At 40.2% G+C, this 25,914-nt stretch overlaps 1 protein-coding gene across 2 annotated transcripts in view; it reads left to right on the forward strand.

Annotated features, from left to right (window-relative positions):
- SH3KBP1 (SH3 domain containing kinase binding protein 1) overlaps positions 1-25,914 on the forward strand; it is a 190,308-nt gene that overhangs the window by 37,481 nt on the left and 126,913 nt on the right. For both annotated transcript variants that reach the window (XM_066619204.1, XM_066619203.1), the window contains exon 3: positions 24,904-25,027. In XM_066619204.1, the coding sequence (XP_066475301.1) occupies positions 24,904-25,027 (124 nt within the window). The remainder of the gene's footprint in view (positions 1-24,903; positions 25,028-25,914) is intronic.

Genomic DNA, 25,914 nt, shown 5'->3' on the forward strand with positions numbered 1-25,914 from the left:
TCTTTGCACTTTTTGTTCATTCTGGTACTAGGGCGTCAACCAGTGCTTCACTTTGAATCAGATACTGGTCTTGAAAGTTCTCTGAGTTTTGAATACATTTAGCGTAGGAGACTGCCATAAGCCTGGGGATGGGAGCTCAGAGCCCTGCTGTACATGCAAAAGATCCCTGTGGCATTTAAGCAAAGCCACATATTTTTACAGTGTCATAAAAGTTTTGACTCTGACCCTTGTTTGTGGCTTAATTTTATAACCCCAAATGCTTTTATTTAACTAGTATTTCCGTAGGATTTAGAAATTCTGTATGATGTAGGACAGTATAATACTGAACTACACTTGTGGGAAGGAATTTCTGAATGAGGAGGGGCTTAATATAATGAGCAGAGATCCTTCTGCTCCACACTGTAAAATTCAATTGAATAGTCTGAGGGCCATTTAAAGTGTGTTACTAATCGGTTGCTTGGTTGGTTGACAACCTTCAGTCTCGAAAGACTATGGTATAAGCCTACAGCACCCGGTATTCCCAAGCAGTCTCCCATCCAAGTACTAACCAGGCCTGACCCTGCTTAGCTTCCAAGATCAGACAAGATCAGTGTTACTAATGTATCTTCAATAATAACATGTTGCTGGGGCTCTTCCTTTTGTGGGTGAAAATATTTTAAAGGTGGCTTTGTGTAAGTGCCTATTGCCCTTACAGTTGCTACACTGTAATAGTGTAAATCTCTTCTTAATGTAGATTTTCACAATAAAGGTAGTAATCTAGTGCACAGCTGTGCATGTTTATGCCTTACTTCCAAAGGGACTTAAATGCAATCTGTTATGTAGTGGTTTGATTCATGTTTAGACTAGCTGATAAACACCAACACAGTATTTAGTTAGTAAATCTTTCCTTCCTTTCTTCCCATCTTGAACAACAATCAACTTAATCTGGTTAACATAACTAACTTTTCAACTTTTTCCCATGTGCCATGGCACGTGCAATGTTCCCATCAGATTTTACCGTCCAGTCAAATGGAACAAGTCAATCTTGCCATATATACATTTAATTTGTTGCACAGGAAAAAAAATGGTAAAATGTTGCTGTTTAATTTGCATCCTGCTTTTCTTTTTTAAATTGAGTGATTCTGTGCTCTTCTATCTGCGTTTGTGAAGCTTCAAACTGCTCCAAGTTTTGGTTTGTTCTCCTCTTCTCACCAGGCAGGATTCCATAAGGCCCAAATGAGCTCGGAAAATTATAGCATCTTCTAGTTTTCCTAAGTATCTTGTGTCTCTTGTTAAATTGCTTTGTGGAAGCATAAAGAACGAAGCATGTTAACTGAAATGTCAAGGACATCAGAACAAAGAAATGGCCGCTTCTGACTTTGGATTGAGCTCAAGTTGGTAGTTATGAAACAAGCATACAAGGCGAATCTTTACGGAGATTTTTTGACTGTAAACAGAAAAAATGAAACTTTCTGAACAATTTGTATATTAACTAATTTATCTGCAAGTATTATAAATGACAAATGAATAGGAATTATCAGGGCATTTAGGATGCTTTCTCTTTCTAGTTGGATCACATTGTTTATGGAAGAAAATCCTCTGAAAATGATGAAGCATGTTTTAAAATGTTTTGGCATCAGAATAAGCATTTATTTTGATGATCCTATATATTTCCCATTTTGCCTCCCTGAATTGGCTTTTTTTTTTTACTATTTCCACCCTTCCCTGCCAATCCAGTGCTTTTGTCTATACTCTGTGTACAGTGCCTAGAATAGTGGTTCCCAAAAATTTTAGCACCAGGACCCACTTTTTAAAACAACACTCTATCTGGACCCACCTGGTTTACCATACTTTTAAAAAAGATATAGGAAGAGATAATATTTATATATTTATAATTAATAATAACAGGGAAAAAGACTCTCAAAGTTTTTCTCCCTATATTTATACATGTTTGCAAACTGCAGGAGCTCAGCTCTTTGCAGGGTAATTAGTAACTACAGTGTCTGATTTTTCAGTAGTCTCAAGACTTGATGCATTTAATTATCTGATCTTTCCATCACCCTTTGGCAACCTACCAAAAATCAGATCATGACCCACCAGTGGGTCCTGACCCACAGTTTGGGAACCACTGGTCTAGAATATTTTATGTTTTGTAAATCATCTTCCCCAGCAACTTTTATTATAACTGTGTCATCCTCCTACATCACTCTTCTTCAAGTTTCATGTCCCCTTGCAGTTCTCACTGGACTCAGAGTAATAAGAGATTACTCCTTATTCAGTCTTTTGGCAATTGCCACATAATGCTTGTTATGGAACATAATGCTTGTTCCATCTCTCACACCCTTTTTCTCCTGTCATTCAGAAAGCTATGGTGGAGTCTCTTCAATAATGTGGCTTTCCAAACTTGTATAATTTCTGAAGAGTTTGTGTGTGCCATTAGGATCCTTGGCAGCTTCTCCTGGACCAAGAGACATCAGACCCCTTTCATAAGTGTTTAAAAACTTCCCTGAATTTTAGAAACCATTAGCCATGTGCTAGGGATACTGCCCTTCAAAAGAGTCTGAAGCTCCACCAGATGTGTAGAGCTATCTAGTTTTCTACATTGCTTTCAGAGTGATGTACTTCACCAAGAGCTGTTGTATATTCAACTGGACATGGAGGAATGCCTCCTTTTCGTACTAAATATTCCTGGAATATACTGTGTGTAGTTACCCGATCTGGTCACAGAGTGTATGTACACGTTTACCATAAGAAATTGTTTAACACGTATTAGAAAATCTCATAGAGAAGAAACTGGGGAGGTGGTGTAATAAGGTATCAGAATATTAAAGGTATCTTAGAATATGAGGATAGTGGAAAGTTTTTGAGTGTTCCGAAAAGAGTTTTTATTTTTTGTATAATATTTCTCTGATTCAAGGTGGGTGCTAAGCCAGACAAATTCCTGAAGGAAGTGAACCTCAGCTTAGCTGTCTGTGAGAGAATGTAGAAATGCATCAGTGGTTTTTGGTATTATTATTATTTATTATTAACAGTATTTAACAGTATCTTGGAAAATTAATTAAAATTTGAATAAGTGTGCTTGAGGATGTGTAGTATGACTGTAAATGATAAGAAGGAAGCAGAACTGTCAAAGTAATAACAGGATAATGGTGATGAGCAGCTGTGTGGAAGTGCATTATTCTTCCTTAATTAATGCTTAGATACTAGTTAACTAAATTATCTTGTCTTTGAAAATATTGTCACCTCATGATCTTAGTATTATGCTTTTATGTGTGTATATGTTTATGCTTTTTCTGTACTGCAATTCGCCATGTTTGCTTTATTAATTTGATATTGTAGTTTGAGTTCCTGTAGACTTCAGTGCATCTTCCAAGGAAGTCAATATGTCAGAACTGGGCTGGGACAGCAGGGAGCCCTGCCTTAATTTAGACCAGAAGGTTGAATTCTATAGTACAGGATCACTGTGCTCAGCTAAACTGACCCTTGAGGCTGGAGATGGAATTTGAAATGCAGCCTGCAGAAGGTACTGCTGCATTGGTCAGCATCTAGTACCAGGCCTGACCAGTCCACCAACATAATCCTGTCTGCCAATCACAGGGGCTGATTCAGCACATCCTTGTTCTTTTCTAGGCCTGAAAGACTCTGATGCCTGATCCCAAGCAAGCTGACTAGGCCCAGCTTCATACTGCAATATTCCAAGTTGGAGCACCAGAGTCTGATGTGCAAGATATCAGAATATTTCCAGAGTTCTATTGATATTTTTTGATTCATTATACTTTATTTAGGAGGGACAAACAGAACCTTGTTGCACTGTCTTGAGTTGGAAAGGGACAAGGCTGACAGTATCCTAGGAAATCATATTCAGCTTTAAATCCAGTGTTCCTATTTTATGAGTTTACCATCATCTTCATGAGTCTAACTGACTGTTGCCTATGACAACTCATGCTACAGGGAATAAATTTACTGACATGAAAATATTTATAACATGACTGGTGAAGGACAAAATAATGAAATCTTTGCTGGATGATTCAATTTGTTCTTTTATTTCCTTATTAGTTATTTCTTCATAGTTCTGTGTCAGTCTCATTCCCAATACATAATAGAATATGTCAGCGGTTCCAGGAGTTTGGGAACCAGGGTGAGTCATTGTCGGGGAGGGGGAAAGGCAGCAATGCAGTGGCCAGGATCACGCCGCTACCAGGGACAAGGGGGGCTTTTTTCAACTTACCATTTGCACCGCTGGCCTCCCAAAGGGTGCACAGAGCCCGTGGATGCTTCTGCAGAGCTCCCAAAGGCTTGGAGTATCTAAAAATAGCTATTTCAACACTTCTGGTTTTGTGATTGCAAACTGGGAGTGGGTCGCAATAACTATTTTTAGATATTCTAAAAATATATATTTTTAGATAGTTATCTGCAGGATCCCCACATGCCCTGGGAGGCTGCTAATGCTAACTTGCAAAAAGCCTTCCATTCCTGGCAGTGGCACAATCCTGATGGCTGCATCGCTGCCTTCCCCATCACCCTACACCTTAAGGGCAGAGACAAGGCTCTATGGAAGGGAATTGGGTTGGAAAAAATTCCCTCTGCAATTGGCCTCAGTGCCATTTTTCAGTAGTACAGGTATAACCCAATTATCCATGGATTTTTCACCTGCGGTTTTATCTCAGCGCAATGAGAGACCCTTTAAATTAAAGGATAAAGTCATTTAATAATAGCCTCGTTAATGTGAGAGAGGGCAGCCGGCTGACAATCCATCAGTCATTCTCTCTGCAGGCACTTAGAACAGCTTCACTCCAAGGCAAGCAACCCCTCCCTTTCCCCTGAGCATGTGAAAGAATGATAATCACTTTGCATTCTTTCCCAGTGCTGCACTCTGGGTGAAGGGAGGGGTCGCTGGCTTGGAGTAAAGCCTTTCTAAGTGCCTGGAGAGAGACTGATAGATGGCTTGTCTGCCTAAGACCTCTGTTTCACATCACAAAGGTAAGCAAAGGGGCATTGGTTTAAATCGCTGAGCAAAGGGCCATTGTTTTTTAAATGATTTTGCTTTAATGAGATTTTTGCCATTCACATGAGAATAGAACCCTCAGGAATACGAGACTCATCCTGTACAGTATCTAGTGTGACAAAAGTTTTCTTTTTTCTTTAAAATACTGTGTTAAATATTATCCTGGATATAAGAATTGATAAGTTGTACAGTTTCACTTTATGAAGCAATTATCCCTGTATTTTTATAGCATTACGTCTCGTAGAACTTTTAAATAAAATCTTTTAACAGCATAATTAGCAATTGAAAAATTGAAGGCAGAGTAGTCATCTATAGCTAAAACTAAATAGATTGAAAAAGATTAAAGTAACATTTCTGGAGTGGTAGAAATGCTTTGTTGCATTATTGAGGTGGTATAGCTGCTGTTTCTTTCTCGGTTTCCATTTGTTCTTGGGAACTTAAGGTGAATGCATTTACTTGATTTTCCAAAATAATGGCATTGTCTGCCTTGGGGTGAGTTTACAAACAATTAGCATTAAAAAATTACCAGCAGGACTCTCATTTGATAGTACAGTACTTGCTTTACATGGAAAGAAACCAATGTTAGTGACAGATTCAGGTTATCAAATGACAGGTCACGTGAATAGCATAGCACGTCAGAAGCCTATGTTTTTGTTACTACAGTGAGTTTGGTGAGAACTGTCTGTTCAGTTAAGAGATTTCTAAAATGGAAGGAGGGCATGAAGAATATAAAAAATGAAACTTTTCATTTCATAACCCGTGTCCAGGTTATCTGAGGGACTGCCTTCTCCTATTCTTTCTGGCCCATGCTCTTAGGTCATCTGATGGAACTCTTCTTCAAGTGCTTCCTTTATCCCAAGTTAGAAGGATGATGGCACAAGGGCGAGCCTTCTCTGTATTGGTGCTACAACTATGGAATTCCCTACAGGGGGAACTAATAACTTCCCCCTCCCTCATAGTGTTTCGGCAAGGGCTCAAAATATTTTTGTTCTGTATTGCGTTTGAGAGATATGGTGTTGTCTGTACCCTGTGTCTCTATATTAATGCTTTGGTTGTAAATAGTTGCCCTCCCCAATCTGTTATCACTCTTATGTTTTTTTAAAAATAGTGTTTCATATATTGTATATTTTTAGTCTTGAATTGTGAGCTACCTTGAGCTACCTTCAGCGTTTGCTCTGGCATAGGAAAGGTGGGACACAAATGTTTTAAATAACTACTTGTATAAATACTTGTAAGAACAGTTGGGGGGGAAAAACTGTTTCCTTACATTGCTTCAATTAGTCAATCGAGTGTTGCTCTTTGTGCTGAAGAACCCTCTGTAAATGGTGAGAAGAGCCATGCAGTGGTGCTTGAGTGGTCTTTGGTGCTACAAGTGAGAATCTATGTACTCAAGTCTTGCAAAAGGGTGAAAGATTCATATTAAAAGTAAGGCAGCCCTTTTGTGGATTATTTTTATTTTATTTTTTTCACATTTTTATATCATCCTTCCTCAAACAAGCTCAGGGTGGTTCCTCCCCTCCTTTTGTCCTCACAACAAACCTGTGAGGTAGGTGAAACTGAGAGATAGTGACTGGCCTAAGGTCACCTGCTTTTTGTTTGTTCGTTCAAAGTTTATATCCTGCCTTTCTTCAGAGAGGGCAATCAAGATTGCTTACAACATTAAAATAACAATAAAACATTTAAAAGCAAAACAAAGCCCAGTGGATCACATAAACTGTTATTTTAGCAACTTGTCAGTGTGCCCTGAGATGAAAAAGGTTAAAAATCACTGCCCTAAAGAAAGCTCTCTTTTTTGAGAGACCTTTGGGAACAGAATTAGATGGGTCTTGACAAACTGCCAGGGCGATGGGTGTGTGTGTGGTGGAACTCCCAGTAACTGGTCAGAAGTACCTTCTCTTCTTGTCTCAAAAGACACCTCTGCCATTTCAGGGAATTTCCCCCTCCTCCTGCATTTCTGCACTTTCTTCTTCATGTGCTACTCGGTATCCAACCCACCGTTCCATAGAAGAAAAGTGGGATATAAATTAAGTATTTGGGAGATGGATAAGAAGCCAATCTGTATTTGTTAAAGTTCTAACTTTTGTAAATAACTCTGAAGAAATGAGGGAGAATGTTCTAATTTGAGATATAGATCTTGAACTGTAGAGAAAATTGGTTCCTAACATCTTTGAGAAACTGTCAGGTGCATACAGGCAGCCTTGACACAAACATTTCAGCATTAGACTGTCAAGCTGTACATCTAGGAGTATTAAATTGTATTCTCTAATTATCAAGTCTAGCAGCACATATGGTTCATGTAGGTCATGATCTGAATAATAATGTGTCTATTCTTGATTAAACCTGAATGAATTCAGGATCTTTTGCTTGAATTAGTTGTATCTTTTGAATAAAAGGCCTTGTAAATATATACATCCTCATTCTCAATGTCTAAAAATAGATTTTTGTGACCACTTCCTTTGAAAAACAAATCTGAAAAGAAGCTTTAAAGCTGTAGCTGACTCTGTGAAATCCTATTATATGCAAAATGCAGAAAGATCAGAAGTTTTGTTTCCTTGTGTTTTTAAATATACTTGCTTCTTTCTTGCAATCTGTAGATGCTTTTACTGCTGGATAAATGTAGCAATAGAAGGAGCTAAAGCTGTAAACTGTGCTAAAAATCACTATAATGTTTCAAGTCTCTCTGCCCCCAACTGACTGAATATTTTCAAAGAGGTAGTGGTGTGGCTGGCGAGGGGGCGGGGGTGGTCCGCCTAAGGTACCAGCCTTGGGTGGGTGACACCACAAATGAGCCAACGTCGCAGGGGTTATGGTTAACACCATCATGCTATATACCATTGTATGCGGAATTTCCAGCAGAATGTAAAGCAAAAAACCCGGGTAAAATTTCTCCTTTTCATCAAAAGTTATGGCCAAAAAACCAGAAACCAAAAAATACATGGAGCCCTATGGAAAGTGAAACGGTGCTGTATTGCGCGTTTACTCATGAGTAGGTGAACTTGCCTTGGTGTGTTGGAAAGGGCAGGCTGAGAGGAATCCAACGAAACCAGAATGTTTCCTATCCAATGAAGGCAGCCCTCAAAAAACACCCAAGAAAGAGGTCCCTCCTTCCAAGGAGACGAATGTATTGAGCCCTATGGAAAGTGAAAGTAAGCCACATGGTTGCGTTTACTCATGAGTAAGCAAACATGCCTTGGCTGCTGTTCAAGTCAGGCAAAGGGGAATGCAAGGCTAGCTGCACGGTCCCAATCTGATGAAAGTGGAGCTCAGCAATGCTCCAGAAGGCAGCACCCCCCCCCCAAAAGAATAAAACAGAGGCTTCAGCTGGTAAGGTGGGCACTGGGGAGGGCTGAAAATCAAACTGATTATTTGTGGGGGGGGGATGTTATTGCAGACAAATAAAATATTGTAATGAATGGGGACCCACCTGAAATTGGCTTGCGACCCACCGTTTGAGAAACACTGCCCTAGTGTCCAAAATTCTGGAAATCATGGCTTTTAGGAATAATACCATCATGTTATATACCATCTGATGCAGAGTTGCATCCATTGTGTGTGGGGAAAATATTCACTGCATTAATTTTCTGGCCATTATTATTATTCATTTCATGTCATGAATATTACTATCTCTGTCTCGCCTCATAGGGTTGTTGTGAGGACAAAATAAGGGGAGGAACCATGTACACCACCATGTGCTGCTTAGTGGAAGGGTGGTGTAATAATGTGAACCAATTTAAATAATTAATAATAATAATAATCAACCAATTAATTATATAATCAATAGTAATTAATTAATTACATAATTAAACAATTGTCATATGGGGTGACAAAAATTTATGGGCCCCGGGTGTCAAATGACCTTGCTGTGCCTCTGCAAAGAGGTATACTGTATCTAGACACTTGTTGAGGATTATTTTCTAGATAGCCCAAATGCTAGTTTGTCTCATAAATAAACTATCATTGAATATTTGTTTGATAGTTTAAAAAATACAAAATAAAATATAAAATGTGTACTTTGTTTCACTCAGAGTCTGTATTGGAACTCGGAGCATATTAGGATATCAGCATTTCAAATTATAAAATTTTTGCGGTTAGGAGTCACATTAAATTGCAATGCGTCAGAGACCCATGACTCTCTTATGCAGTTTCATAGTAGGTACATTATCTAACGCTTTATGGATTGCTCATAAATGAACTCTGTGAATACTTTTCCTGTGGATACTTTGTCTTGGTTTTAACCTAGTTCCATTGCAAGCTGAATAATATTGGCTAGGATTCAGAGAACTTTGGTCTTATGCAAGGATGGGTTAGACACATCCTCTTTAATTACCTTGCATACTGTGTGACAAAGAATTTTTGAAACTATTGGATGTTGCAAAAACCATGGGTAATATAGTTTGTGGTCTGCTACTTGGAGAAAAAAAGATCTCTCAGTGTCTTGTGGGATGAGTGCAAACCCTTTGGACAGATTTCAAAGTAGGTCTGTGGATGTTGGCTACAGTCTACTTGCATAGTAGTCCAGAAGACTGGTCCAGAAGTCCAAGACTCGGGTATTGGACTATCATCCTGCTCTGAATGGGCTTGCACTCCCTCTGAAGGAGCAGGTCTGCAGCTTGGGGGTGATCCTGGATCCGCTGCTGCTCCTGGATTCCCAGGTAGTGGCGGTGGCCAGGGGAGCCTTTGTTCAGCTTTGGCTGATTTGCCAGCTGTGACCATACCTGGGTCGCTCAGACCTGGCCATGGTGACCCATGCCCTAGTGACATCCAGATTAGATTACTGCAAAGCACTCTGTGTGGGGCTGCCTCTGAAGATGGTCCGGAAACTGCAAATAATGCAGAACGTGGCGGCCCTTGTGGTTGCTGGGGCTTGTCAGTTCGACTCAGTCGAATTGCTCAGCCATTGCTTCGGCGGCTACACTGGCTGCCTGTTCGTTTCCCCGACTGAATTCAAAGTGCTAGTTTTGACTTATAAAGCCCTTTACGGCTCGGGTCCAGGGTATTTGAAGGATTGCCTCCTTCCATATAATCCGACCTGTCCTCCCAGGTCATCAGAGGGGGCCTTTCTGACTGTGCTGCCACTAGCAGAGGTGAGGGGGAGAAATAGTTTCCAGGAATAACTTCAGTCTGAGTTGGCAGCCCTAGCAATCATGTTGTGCAGTTCTTTGGATTGTGGGACCTTGTTGTAGTATTATTGTATCTTTTACTTTAGTTAAATGAATAGTTTTTTTTTCTGTAAGAGCTGGAATAATCCATTAGAACAATTGATGGAAAGAAGAAACAGAACTATTAAGTGATTTGGATTTTATCTTGCTGCTACTTAGAAGATTTAAATATAAAAATAACTAATGACGAGCATTTTGATGGCAGCAAGATTTCTTTTATAAAGTCCAAACTTCTAAGGACTTCTAAAAAGTCCAAATACCAAAAAGCTGAGAACTTTCTGAACTTCCAATACCAGCCCACTTGAGGGGGAAATAGTGTGTTGATTCTTCTGGAAGTTGCTTAAGATCTGACTTTGATGGGTCTTCAGTGTGATGAGCTTAATATTAGGTACAGGCATCCGCAGCTTAACAACCTTTCACTTAACAATGGACCACATATATGATGGTGGTCAAAGCACAACAAAGAGGCTCTTATTGAGGCAGTAAGGACTCCCATAGCCTGCAGCAGTGTCTGTTTCCACAACAAAGAGTCCCTTAATGCAAAGAAAAGGAAATATCTTCTCCGTAAGAGATCTCTCTCTCCAGACACCTATACAGCCAGCTAGTTTCTGGCAGGGAATGTCTGTTCACACAGTAAAGGCACTAGATTGGACTGAATGTTCTCTTAACAACCTAACTGCATAACAATGGGAATTACAGATCATATCCCCGTCGTTAAGTGGCACACACCTGTATGTTTATATGCAGGTTTTAAAAAAATGTTCACAAAGAAGTTTATATAGTGAAATAAATCAAATGGTCCCTGTCCCCGAAGGGCCAACAAATTCTCATTATTTGCTGTTACATTGTTCAATTATTTAAACCAGTAATGACCTTTACAAATGGTTTAAAGCTAGTAGAAGAGGCTTTTCTTTGAAGAGCAAAGAAAATCTTGCAGTATGTTGGGCAATGCAGCCAGTGGAAACATTTCTCTTAAAAAATTTTTTTTAGCTGAGATGGCAAAATGTTTTCTTGTGGATGGTAAATAGAACGTTCTTGAATATTACTGCCTTTGGAGCCCCCTCTTGGCTTGTATGGTGTAGTATTATTAGAGCTGGGAAGAATGTAAACCAGAATCCACAGGTGACCACTGACCAAGTTGTGGTAGAGCCCACTATCTGTTTGCTCTCATTCTTGCAGAGAATGCTAGACCATGTGGTCCGTAGTCAGACATTTCTTGAGTTCTTAAGCAAGAGTGTGTATTCAGGATCACTTAACATTGATAAATTATGTCTTAACTGCCAGGTGTATGTGTGTCTGCTCTGTGAATTTAAGACACTTTGGTAAACCACAGGGATTCTAGCAAGAAAAAAAAATTGACCGTATAGTACAGCATTTCTCAACATTTGTCCCCTGCTGTACCACCTTGCATTGTCCACCTATTGGAAATACCACCAGAAGTGGAACTGGTCATCATGCAATGCAATAAACACTGGTAAGAGGCTCGGGGCTGATGGGAGAGCTTTTTTGAGCATGCAAAAAAGTGCATATTGGAGCTCTACCAGCTGAACCAAGCTTCCTACTGTTGCTTGTTGCACTGCGTTGCTGGTCTCGCTGCGAGGTGGCAGGGGTCTCAGGGTCCCACACAAACGTTCAGACTCAAGTACCACCAGTGGTATGTGTACCACTGGTTAAGAAACACTGGGTCTATTATGAAGCTGTATTATACAATGTTAAACCATTGTCAGATCATATAGCCTAGCAGTGTATACTTAAAAAAAAGTTAGACTTGATTTATTGCTATACTTTTGAAGCTAGGACTCCCAAAATGATTTACATACATCAGTTATGTAGTTTTTCTCCTCTATTCTTACAGACAGAAACATTTCCCTGCCCTTATACCTGAAATCCATGTAACTGAAGAAGCCAGTGTTTGAATCTGGCAGCAAATTCCTTTATTTCGGTCGGATGAAGGTGAAGCTCTCAGAAGAAGGTCATCTGACAAGCGGGGTAGCACCTAGTGGTTAGCAAACATTTAACACCTCCTTGCTGCATGAACTGGACCAGCAGCTGAAAGGGGAAAACATGGATAGTTTGTATCTGCTGCCACCATCCCAGGCTACAGAGACCAGGCACAAAAGTGTTGTCTGTGGGGGGGACCCTCCTAGAAGAACACTGAAACCCAGGGGTTCTTTTTAAAAATTAAACTCACATTAGCACCTGTAGGATTAAAAGGATCCATCACTAACTGATGAAGGTCACAAACAGGCTCGATGGAAAAGAGCAGGCAGAGAAACAACAAAATCCCCAATTGAATCTAGCTAGACAGTCCCTAGCTTAAGTTACTTGCATTGCTCAAGAAAACCCAGTCCTTGCACTTACGGGTGAGCAAGTAGGTGCTTTGTCTCTGAGCCCCCAACAAATGGGTCACTCAGGCAACTGCAGAACAAATACATCCTTTGAGCTAGTAAACATAAAACTTTGCTTTGATGTTGTCATCAGTTTACTTCATTGGAGAGGTGGAACTCACCTGGCTTCTCCATCCTACCACTTGGGCAAAGACAGAAAGTTTTTATTACACAATAAGCAAGGTAGCTCTGTTGCTAAGCAGAATAGCTGCCCCAGACAGGTCCTGAATCTAGCACATGTTTGGATAATAATGGAGTTTCTAAACAAAGAACAAGAATGTTGCAGGAGAACTTTCTAGCAAATAAGACTGCTGACCTTGCACAGGAGCTCCAGGAGGGGTGTTAAAAACATTCAAAAATACAAAAAAATGGGGGGAGGGGAGGGCCCTCATCAATCTCTGAGAAATGATTGCTCAAGTGGACGTTCAGAGATGCTGGATGGGTTATACTTTCTCCATTGGTGTAGACTGGGGTGTCAAAGTCGTTTCATACAGAGGGCTGAAGTTAGCTTTCACGGTGCCTGCTGAGGACAGGTAGTGACATCTTTATGCAGGAAATGACATCATTTAGAAGATGACGGCTAGAAATAAGCACTTTGTTCTCAGATAGAAACCCATTAGCTGCAAATCACAGAAGAGAAAATGTGCAAATCTTCATATTTTCAAGTTAAAAGAGAGCCCAATTATCAAGCTGAAATAAGTCAATTATAATGGGGGCCAGGTAAGTTGCTTCCAGGGACCACATTCACCTGTGGGCCTTACGTTTGACACCCCTGTTGTAGACTGTTATTTGAACCCACAATTCTAGTAGCCCACTTAGTGACTGCAGGTTGCTTAACCCAGTGAGCCACAGTTTCCTGTTTTGCAACTGGTGTTGCCTGAGTTAAGGTTATTGCAAAGAATAGAAAGCTACTTAAGAAAGAGTGTCTGTTTCTGTTGCTTGGAATGGAAACTGCATAGGTTGTGTGAATGCTAGAATCACTCATGTTTGTGAGTTCCTCTTTACTCAAACTGTTTAAAGCTACTCTAGTCGGCTTTCAACTAGATGTTTTGTTTTGTGATATAAGTACCAAAATACAAAATGCCTTACTTGCGAAGTGTTTATTTTTACATTTAAAATTCAAAGTGGGTTATGAAATACAGCTGTTTATACATGTGTGAGTAGTTCACAGCTGGTATGTGCTTTGTATTGGCATTCTACCAGGGCACATCCTGAGATGAGGTTTTCCTAGGTGTCTCAGCTGAATAACTTGTAATGATGTGTTTTACCATATTTTGCCAATGTCTCTCAATAATTTGGAATTAAACAGGTCTGCTAAAGAGATGAAAAAGTTAGATGGTTATAAGACAGGCCTTTTTTTCTTTCCAGGCATAAGCAGATATTTGTATGTATGCAGAGAAAAACATAAAAGTAGGTAAATTTTAGAGAGATTCCTGCAGGATGCAAACAAAATGTTGTCTTCAAGGGATAATTATAAGTTTTTCTAGGTGCTGCTTCAAAGTTCTAGATTGCAAAGTAGATTGACGGCTAGATTGACGGCTAGAAATAAGCACTTTGTTCTCAGATAGAAACCCATTAGCTGCAAATCACAGAAGAGAAAATGTGCAAATCTTCATATTTTCAAGTTAAAAGAGAGCCCAATTATCAAGCTGAAATAAGTCAATTATAATGGGGGCCAGGTAAGTTGCTTCCAGGGACCACATTCACCTGTGGGCCCAGGTGATGTAAGTATGTAAATTGCCCAACATAATATAACAAACTTTCTTCCGTAGGAATGACAATTATAGGTTGTTTCATTTCTAAAGGTACTTCCTCCTATGTGAGCTAGAACTCTGAGAAAGAACCTTTTGAAATGAGAGACTCATTGGACAGAATATACTGTATTTGAACCAATAAATTCTCCTTCAAGCACTAGTTTGTAACTAGTTTTTTTCTTTTTTTCTTGTGCTTTTTGTGGTAATTTTTTGTGCTGCCCTTAATTTCCCCAATTGGTATAGACACACAGCCTATTTTTAGATTTTAAAAATATTGCTTTGATGACATGTCCCACCTAAGCCAATCATTACCATGCTTTCTGTTTTGTTTCATGTAAGATTCTCTAACACTGAAGTCCTATTTTGGGGTGGCAACCTCAGGTGTCGCTCAATGCTGCTACCACATTTTCCATGGAGTACTGAGGGAAAAAGCCCCTTGCAGTACTCCTTTCACAGTTTCAGTAAACCCAGAACTGCAGGAGTTCCAGTTTTATATAAAGGGAACATGCAAACAAAGGAGCTTCTTCATTCACTTGGTCACTGTAAATAGAATCAGAAGTCTTGCATTTCTGAGTTTGCTGAAACCATGTGAGGAGCGCAGTAAGGAGGTGGATGATCTGCTTCCTGCTTGAGCATGCAGGAGGCAGATAAGTGCAGCTCCTGTCAGACGTAGGAAGCAGCAAACTCAGGGTGAAGGGTACCCCAAATTCACTGCTCCCTCATTCCCCTCACCATCTTTCTTCTGACACATGGTCACCTCGTGGCTGGGATGCTCCTGAATCCTGAGAAGCAAATCCCACTGTGTTCAGTGGGACTCTTTCTCAGATAACTGTATAGAATTTCCTGCTGAAATTCCCTCTTTTATACAATTGTTAAAGGTCCAGGATCCCTAAAGTTGAAACTTTGCCCACCCTGGTGTATAGGTTTGCAACCTAAAATATTTACAGAAGTTGTCTGTATGTTCGTGAGAGAGAAGTGAGGGTTTTGCAGTGTGGAAGACAGTAACATAATGCTTTCATTTGTCTTTGGAGAAAATTGCATGTGAGCTGGACTGGGCATTGGGTGAAGCAGAGGTACCTGCCATTCTTTTCCCCCTTTATATAGTACTTTATAGTTATGGACCTGCAAGTCTTGGTCCATAGATTTCTGATTAGAGATAATTTAGATTGTTTAGGAAACACTATGTTTGTGGTGCTTTTCTAAATATAAGGTGACAGTCCTGCCAGCACTTTATAATAATTAATCACTTTTAATAATCAAATTCATATTGTGTTGAAGTACTTTGGTGAAGATTTTTTTGAAGATACCAAATGAAATGATGATTTAGCTTAAGAGTTATTTTTAAAAAGACTTTTACTTATGCCTTAGAACAGGGGTGTCCAAACTTTTTGGCAGGAGGGCCACATCATCTCTCTGACACTGTGTCAGGAGCTGGGGGAAAAATAAGAATTACTTTACATTTCAAATTTGAATAAATTTACATAAATGAATATATTAGAGAGGGAACTTATAGGTCTTGCAATAGCTCAAGGCCTATAAAAGACTGTCCTTCACTGCCACTGCTGAAACACAAATGTAAAACAGCAAGCAGTGGAGGGAGCCCTTGTCCCACAGCTCACACAAGAGGCTGAAAAGTCGCCCTCATGCTGAGAGTAGTTGCATTGGGACAGTGCAGGCTCCAGCAAGTCTCTGAAGGGCCAGAGGCTTATTGGAGACTAGGGCACCCTGCATGCCAGATTGGAGTCCCCAAGGGCCACAAGTGGCCCCCGGGCCGAGGTTTGGGCACCCCTGCTTTAGAAAAAAGCAAAAAATTCTGATCAAGTTTAATTCATAGTTTGAAGGTAACTGCTATAATACATCTCTTCTCCTAATACCATTGATGGCGTCGAGAGATGCTTATTGACAATACTAGCAGTATAGCAGATCATTACTCCAAGTTGTGATGTCCCTGGAATACTAGGTTGGATTGTGTTTAGAGGACTTGATTCTTAATCTGTTGTTCAGTGAAGAGTACTCTTGAGATTGCAGCAAGATTAATTTTTTGTTTTAAAAGTGTAAGACTAATTTTAAGGAGCATAGCTCAACCACATTGAACCTGTAGGTTGCCACAGAATGCCCACCTACAAGCAAACTCTTCTCACAATTCACACATTTGCTTTGGTTCATTAGTTTCAGTTCTGTTTTTGCCCAGGCACAACTCTTGTCATTATCTGATTTGGAAAGTTAAGGGCTGTGGCTGCAAAAAATACACACTTTTCGAAAGAGGCACATGATGAGATGACTCACAAAGTAACTTCTAAATCGAAAATTCCTAATTAATGCCTGGATTTTGGAGCAGACTTTGGGTACATGCCTTCATTTAAAAGCCAAATTCTGCAACATGGCAATAAATTTGTCTGGTGAAGATAGAGTTACAGAGAATAAATGGAAATGTAAGCCAGAGTAGGATTGTGTTGGTCTTTTAAGGAGAGCTTGAAAGACTTGATGCACTTGAAAGCACAATGTTTTAAGGGTAGAAGAAGTAAAGGGAGATAAGTAAAAGAGATTTGAACAGGGAAGAAAAGAAGTCTTGAGTGTACTGAAGAAATGTATAGCAATTGAAATGGGAGATGACCATGTGAAGAGAGCTGCTTGTGTAAGTATAGTGAAGAAGTTAAGTTAGGAAGATCTTAAAAAGTAGCTGATTTTAATGAGATTACATATATCCTAAAAAAAATCAGATCAGTTTGCTCCATTCCAACATGTAATCTGTTGAAGGTGTAATCTGTTGCTCAATATGTTTAATTGGTTAATTGTAATCCTAATTTTATTTTTGGTGGGTAATGCCTTGAACAAAATTCATCATATGTGAATTCCGTGAAGTGGGCTATACAGTGGGGATTCAGTGCAAACAGGTAGCATGATCCAAGAAGATGACCTCTTGCCCATTGTCTGCCCATCCGTTCACATATCTTGCCCCATATATACCTTGAGTTAAATACCTTGAAAAGTTTACAGCCAGTTTTTAACTGAGCTGACCCAAGTTTGTACTGTGACATACAATTTGTGTTTTGCAACCATTTTCCTTCAAATTAAACTGTCTGTGAGTCTTCATTCATGTCTTTACTGGTGTAGAGTGTATTCCAGAGTATGTTGGATGCTACTGGATTCATATCAAAACACCGGGTATATGATTTTATGCATTTCTCATCCCCTCCATGAACTACCACTTGATTACAGTGTAGTGAGACAAAGAGGAAAATGCAACTTAAGGTCTTTTAGAGCTTGCAGTAATTCTATAAATTATTCACATTAATTTCACTTATGAATTTGTTCCAGAGGATTGCATGTTTCCATCTGAGTTACTGCTACCCAAACATTCATAGCTCCCACCTCTTGATTAAGTAAGAAAGATAATAAAATCATCCAAAAAATGTTATTCCTTTTGACAGAAGAAAGTAGCATGTCATTAAATATATTATCCTTTACTCAAGCTTGTTTATGCCATGCAGTTCCTGTGATATGCTAACGTTTCAAACTTTTTTCCTGGATGTATGAGTGAGAGAAGTCAGCTGTGTACTAGATTGCTATAGGTCTCATGGAGGAGGTCTATAGCTCAGTGGTAGAGCACCCACTTGGCATGCAGAAGGTCCCAGGCTCAGTCTCCAAGTTGGGCAGAACAGGATTCCCATTGGAAGCCTTGAATCACTGGCGTCACTAGGGTTCACTTCACCTGGTGTGGGAGGCCAGCGTGTCACCCCATGCAGTGGGCGGGGCAACACCCCAGGTGGTGGGCATGGTGATGTATGATCGCCCTGTCCCCACTGGTTTTTTGGCTATACCTTTTGATAAAATAAAGATATTTCAAAGTGGTTTGTTTCATTTCATTCTGCATGAAATTACACATTAATATATAACATGATGGAATTATTCCCCCAAACTGATTTTGCACACTAGTGGTGTCACCCCTGCCCCAGGTGTCAACTTACTAGCACCTTATTGCAGCAGTTCTCAAACTTTTAGCATTGGGACCCACGTTTTTACAATGACAGTCTGTCCAGGACCCACCAGAAGGGATGTCATGGCTGGAAGTGACATCATAAAACAAATTGAAATAAATAATTATAAATAATTAAATTAAAGTAAAACAAATAATTAAATAAGGTGGAGCCAGCCCTGTTCTACTAAGTGAATTTTCTTTGTAGTCTGCCTGCAATCATTCCCCCCTCCCCAAAAAAAACTCAGTAAGATTTTCAGCCCTACCCAGTTTAATTTAAGTTTATATTTCAAGCATATCACTATCAGGGCCCACCTGGCTTTACAAGTCTAAAATAGAAAGCATTCACCTTACCAACTGAAGCCTCTGTCTTATTCTCTTTAAGGAGGCGGCTGCCGCCTTCTGGAGCATTTGTTGAGCTCCAATCCCATCAGTTTGGGACCATTTTGGTGGCCTCACATTCTCCTTTGCCTGTCCTAACCATGAGCCAAGGCATGTTTGCTTACTTGTGAGTAAATATGACAGTTTGGCTTAGTTTCACTTTCCATACAGCTCAATACATTCGCCAGCTTGGAGGGAGGGACCTCAGGTGTTTGGGGGGGCTGCATTCGTTGAACTCTTCTGGTATTGCTGGATTCCTCTCAGCCTGCCCTTTCTGAGGGACTAAGGCAAGTTTGCCTACTCATGAGTAAGCGCACGACATGGCTCAGTTTTGCTTTCCATAGGGCTCCGTGCATTTTTTTGTTTTGTTTTTTTTGCCAATAACTTTTGATAGAAAGGAGATATTTCACTCAGGTGTTTTTCATTGCATTCTGCTAGAAATTCCACATCCAACGGTATATAACATGAAGGGGTTTTCCCTAACCAACGTGATTTTAGCGTGCCACCCCCCTAGCGATGCCACTGCCTTGAATAGCTGCTGCCAGTCATTGTTGACAGTATGGAACTAAACAGACCAGTGGCCTGATTTGGTAGAAGGCAGCTTCCTGTCTTAGACTTGTTAGAAAATGAACAATACCATTTATGGGCTACACCTAACCGGAATTCATGATGGTAGTGTCCTTTTGGGACAGATGGTGACTACTTATATTGTGCTCCCTGAAGATGTCTCAGGGAGCCCCACGGTTCCTAGAAGCACACTTTGAGAAAGGCTGCTCTACAGAATATGCACTTCTTATTTCAGGGTAAGTGCACTGCAATCCAAAATTGGCTTCCCACTGTTACCAATCAAGATGATCCGCCCACTACAAATCTTGCTCTTATCCAGTTTGATCATCTGTTTATTGGCTCTCATCTATCTCGTCATTGATCTTGGATACCAATTCAGCACAGCAGCATCTGAGTTAGATGAAAAGACAAAATAGAGCTGAGTTTCATCCACCTGTTGATACTATGCTCCAAATTTCTGGATCACTTCATTATGGGTGTAGTTAGGTTACTGAGTGTGCATTCATATAGAGCCGGGGTGCCCAAACATTTTGGCAGGGGAGCCACATCCTCTCTCTGACATGGTGTCGGGGGCTGGGGAAAAAATTAATTTACATTTAAAATTTGAATAAACTTACATAACTGAATACAAGTTATGAGACATAACTTATATGATTGAATGAATGAATTTTACTGAGGGCAATGATGCGCATGGGACAATCACGGATGTGCTTTTACCAAACATACAGACCAATCCTGTAAAGGGAGGGCAGTTTAACATCTCTTGACCACACACCTCTTGCTCAGAAATAAAACACTTGGAGACATAAATTGTTCAGAGGCAATTATGCCCATGGGACATGGGGGTAGTTAAAATAACACCAATCAGTTATGCTTTGAGACCAGTGAGACTCACCGTTCTTCTATTCTCCATAGGTAGGGTTAAGAGTGGTACGCACACAGACAACCCTGGATAACCTGAAGTGGCAGCTGCAGACACCTGAAGGTCTCTTAGTAGCTCAAGGTCTTGTGCAAAGTGAGGCCAGCCTTTTTTCACTGCCGCTCCTGCTTCACAGGTGTGAAGCAGCAAGCAGTGGAGAGAAAACTTGGCCCACGGTTTGTGTTGGGCAGTTGAGTTGCGCCAGTGTGGGCTCCAGCAAGTCTCATGTGGGCCAGAAGCTTGTTAGAGATTGGGGACCCCCCACAGGTCAGATTTGGGGTCCCCAAGGGTTGCAAACTGACCCCAGGCTGGGATTTGGGCACCCTTGATACAGAGTATTTAATAATAAAATTCATAATGACTATCTTTCTTTCCCTTGCCCCACACCATCCTTTCTGTTCGTTGCTACAGCCTGTACTTATAGAAAATTCTTTCTCACACTTCCCCTGCGTGTTCAATCACACATCCCAAGCTTGGAAGTCTTGGGCCTGATTGAGCAGCTCCTCCCACACACAACCTACTGGAGCGTGAGATAAGTCCCAGGCCTTTTTCCTTTCCTTCCTTTGGCGGGTCTGTATTTGGCAAGCAGCCTTGGAAGCCCAGCTTCCTTTGCTGCTGCCACCTTCTCCATCAGGGAAGAAGGGCTGAACAAGGGGCAGGATTATAAATTAAGAACTAAACACAGGACCTCCCTCCCTCTGTCTGTCATATGCTCCCAGCAGTCCAGAGCTTTTCTCCACTGCTTTTTTTTTTCCTTTTTTTCCCTTTTTTTTTTTAAAGAGGAGGAAGAGAGGGCGGCTTGCCCCAGGGCAGCTCACAAGTCAGGACCAACTCAGGTAGTCAGAGATCCAGGATGCGGTAGATACATCACTGTTGAGCTATCTATTTCTTAACCTTCCAGGTGTGTCTGTGAGATCTCCAGCTTATGGAAAGATAGGAAATAGATTATATGATAGTAGTAAATCTCAAAACTTGCAGGAATACGTGGAATAAAATGCGGATTAAACGGCCAAAGAAGGCAGCATCTAGAGAGTGTCTCTGTGAACCTACTCATTTACTATTGTGCAATTGGCAGTTGGCAAAGCATGACAGCCATAGTCTGTCTAGATGGGAGCCACAGTCAGGTTCAGTCTCGGCGTATCCTTGTTTCCAACTGATAGTGCAGGCCCTGTCACAGCATTGAGAATCTATCTGCAAAGCTTTGTGTATTTCAACTATGTGAAAAGCATGAGACTGCAAGTCTCCTCTGAGACTAAAAACATTCTTGTGAGCTACTGTACTTGTATTGGTGCTCAAGATCTGAATGTGAATTTTGAACTGCCGCCAAGAATAATAGCATAATATAGCATAATGGCTATATATCTATACAAGACTACTATATTACTTAGGTGTAGAATAGAAAAAAGCATTTACACTGCTGCTGAAGTTGGGGGTCTTCATTTCAGGTGACACTGAAAATATTTTCACATTTTAAATTTTTCTTTGGATTGTTCTTTTTCTCTTCCAGCAGATTATAATTCAGTCCAAGTTAGAGCAGTGTTTTTCAATCTGAGGAAGCGTCTTGATAAAGGGGAAGTTCTGTTTTTAGACACAGTAGCTAAAATAGTTAATGCAGTTTTGAATTCTGCAAACAATCCTTCTTGGCTTGAGACAATGAGGTAAAAAGTTGCTGCTGCAGCATTTTTTTCTGTGTGTGAACAATTAGTTTCCAGAAATTGTCAATTAAGAATAAGTAATGAAATATATAATATGAATGTATTTGTCAATAACCTAAAACAAAATTTATACTTCTGAAATTTTAAGCCCATATTGTAATGGTTTTGAAGCCTACTGAACTAGAGTTTTCACCTGAATTTTCTAGAAGTTTTCAAAGAGACCAATTCAGTTTAAAAGCCAGGTCTCCTAGCTTGAATATTATGGAGAATATTGTTGGATTTTTTTCTTGTTTAAAAACCACTCTAGGGGAAAATTCCATATTTTTGAAGAAAGGTCATTGCCTTTTCCACAGAATTACTGTGTGTTCATAGATATACCATTTTCCATTGACTAAGAGATCATTCTAGGGATAACCACAATGATAGAATTTACTTTTCAGCTGCTTGAGGGATATCTCCTTGTTAGTGCCTGTCTTCAGAGCAATTTGTGCCATATCATAGCTCACTGATCAGCAATAGGCCTTTTTAAAAAAGACAGTCACAGTTTTCTAACTTTCTGTCACTTAGCCAAATAAGGCTTTAGGAACTAGAGGCTGGTCATGTAATACAGTAATTAGACCATAAAAATGTGATTTTTATTAGTCACAGACAATAAGCTGCTCAGAACCCACAAATGGTAGAGTTTCAGATTCTTCATGGCATAGCATGTTTTCAGGCCTTCGTTTACAGTACCCTGTGTTGCTTTTCCAACTGGAAATTATGTATCTGGAAAATATGAATAGCTGGAAAAGTTTAATTTAATGATGGGGTGCAAGAGTCTATGGAGGATGTTTCCAAAGGCAAATTCCAATACTGAATTTGGAGACTATTGTTGGTTAAGAGAAGAGGAGATTTCCCTGAAAACAGGTTGTAAATATTTTAAAAAAAATCTCTAATTTGGGTTTCTGCAGCCTCTTCTTGTGTCCAGAAAATCTTTTTATATTCCATAACACATTCAGTTATCTAACAGGAACTCAGGAATTGTGTATTTACATGTGTCTCCCTACGTTGAATAATTACAACTTCTTGGATCACTATTTCTTGTGCAGTAAAAATGGGATTGTTGGTAGTAATTGGGCAGACAACTTTGAACCCCCATGTTATTTTAGCAAAAGTATTTTCCATTTGGGGAATAGAGCCTTACAGCCTAATCGTGAGCTGCCCAGCATGCAGGGCTGCAGCGGCACCAAAAATGGCTGTCGCCGCATCCTGTACACTCCAGGCAGCCGCCAGTGGCTCCTCGGAAGAAGGGGACTTTCATCCCCTTCCCCTGGGTAAAGTGAGTAGGCCCACAATGGGGCTGCTCGATTCTACGGTAACCCAAAGGTTGCCATAGAATCAGGAGCGACCAACCTCAAGAGCGACCAGCAACATGTTGGGCGACCAGCCTCCCTCCCCGCTCCCTCCCCCAGGAATGCCTCCGCCTACCTCTCCACTGCTTGGCAGTCCGTGCAACCGCCAAGCAGCACAGATCTGGCGCTCGCCCGGTGCTAGCTCAGCGCTGGCCAGCGTTGGGCTAGCACCAGTGGAGCATCAGTGCTAGGGCCCGTAAATGTGCCTTATGGCATGTTTGCAACAGTGCATGCCAGCAGTGAGCTGGCGCGCAAAGCTTAGGATTGGGTCATTAGTTCAGTGGCAGGGCATCTGCTTTGCATTCAGGTTAAATCTGTAGCATCTCCAGGCAGAGCTGGGAAAGTCTGAAAATCTGGGGAGCCACTTCTAGCATTGTGAACAATATTGAGATGTTATTACTTGGTATAAGGCAGTTTCTTCTGTTCCTGTCCACTTCTGATGTTCATAAAGTTTTAAATTGCTGGGCAATGTTGTAAATGTCATGGGGGACTTCAATCTGCTGTTGGCCCATAGGATAATGTTCTGCATTGTCTTGAATAACGTACAGTTATTTTTTCATACCTATAGCCATTTTGTTCAAGAATATTTTAGAACAGTGATTCTCAAACTGTGGATCCATGACCCACTGTGACCCAATTTTTGATGCTTCATGAAAGTGACAGGGTAGATTGTATTAGAGTATCAAGGATTAAACAACCTGCTACTTAGCAGTGCTAAGTGAGCAGTGCTGCCCAATCACCATTATAGCCACAGAGGCTTGAGTGACTGGTAAAATGAAACTGTTTTTTTTAGTTGGGTCCAATGCTAAAACATTTGAGAACCAAGCATAGACTGCTTGGTCATAATTAGATTATTGATATCAAGTTCCATTGAAGTGCATGGGATTGCATACTCTGCATTACAAATACATTAAATCTACATGTGTGTTATAACTTCCAGCTTCTATGTGTTTTCCAAATCTGTTTAGGGACTCTTGATCACTTATTAGGAAAGGAACCTATGTGTGTGACCTGGAAGAGTAAACAAAATAAGCACAATTACTTTTGAGAGCAGGGAAAGCAAGGCTGTTCCACTGATGACGTGGACTGAAAATCTTGCATCAAGTTGAAAGGTACAGTGAACTGGCAAGGAGTGCCCTGGACCCCATGTCTGCCCTTCATAAACAGACGCACTCCAGTTGTCGCACTTGCTGAAAATGAGTAAGAAGAGAATCGGAGCGGTGGCAGCCCCCTTCTTTCTCCAACACTGCTGGAGGAGCAAGGGGGGAATCTTGCTGCATCCACTTCTGCCTTTAGCCACCCAACTCCTTAGGGAAGGAGGTGGAGAGGTGGAGCTCCTCCATGTCCCTCACACTTCAATTTTTCTTTTCCCTTAATGTCAGCTACTCTCGGTGCAGCCTCCTTGTGTGTCCTGTTTCAAATGCACAGGAAGCGTGGAGCTAGCTGGGATCCCAGCGTACTTCATGGATCCTGTTCATTTGAAACAGGATCATTGTGAAACGGAGAACAATGTGATTTGTGCAGTAAGTACTGGAAAGAATTTTCATTTGAAAAATGCTCTTGAAATTATAATTGAACGTTTTGATAGTGGTATAATTTATAACTTGCTATTGGTTTCAAAAAAATTCTTTTTTCTTTTAAGTTTTTCCTTAACTGCCATAAATTTAAAAACTGATAATAAGATTGTCTATTTATTTTGTTCTTTCTCTCCATTTCTGGGTGTCATGCAGGAAATAAAGAAAGATGCAAAGAAAGACACTCTCACAAACAAAGCACCAGAGAAGTCTATACATGAAGTTTCCAATGGAAGCCCTTTACTTTTGTCTGAGACAATTATTAGAACCTCCAAAAAAGGTAATGTATATTTAAATACAGGCTCCAGTCAAGCACTTTAAATGAAAGTTAATATTTGCATATATTTGCCATACAGTTATATACTAGGCAAAATCTTTTTACATTCGAGGTGGAAGTAAATCCTCAGGCTGCTAAATACCCGATTCAAATATTTCAAATATTGAGGTTGTACAATCTTACTATCTGCTCATATCAACTCAGTTGTTAGATGAGAAACTGCCTTTTTTAAAGCCTAGTGCTTCAATCTTGATTGGAATTATTTTCATAAATAATTGCTTTACAGGATTTTATGAGATTTCTCATGAAGATCTGGGAACTTGGAAGACTATTAGATACTTCAGCGCAGTCATCCAAGTAAATGCATTTCTTAAAAGTCCCTTGTTCTCTATTGCACAGTGACTTTTACTGTCATGTGGTAGGATCTATATGTAACATTTTATTTTAAAATATTTGTATCCCAACTTTCCCCTTACATCTAAAGTGCTTGAAGCGCTCAACAGCATAGAAATTAACATAATGCAATCTATGAAATTACATAAAATACAATATTGAATGTAATTTTTTAAAAAAGTACAAAGGATATTTTAGGATTATCTGGCCAACAGTTAGAAGAATTTGCTCTGCCATTGTCTCCCAAGAGTTTTGATGGCTGTGAGTGAGAGGTAAAAGTTATTCCATCATGTAACTGAATGCCATTGATGACCAGCTTTCAACACAGGCAACATGCATGCCATGGTACTCTTACAGTTGGTAAATGGCCAGCTGTAGCCATTTACCAGCTGAAGCTGGATAAACGTTAGTAATCAATTGTACGGTTGCTTGTCATTCAGTAGTGTTGTTTCATAAATAGTTTTGTTATAGTGGATATGTATGTTATCCACTTATAC

This window comes from Tiliqua scincoides, chromosome 3 (genome assembly GCF_035046505.1).
Source record: "Tiliqua scincoides isolate rTilSci1 chromosome 3, rTilSci1.hap2, whole genome shotgun sequence".
NCBI lineage: Eukaryota > Metazoa > Chordata > Lepidosauria > Squamata > Scincidae > Tiliqua > Tiliqua scincoides.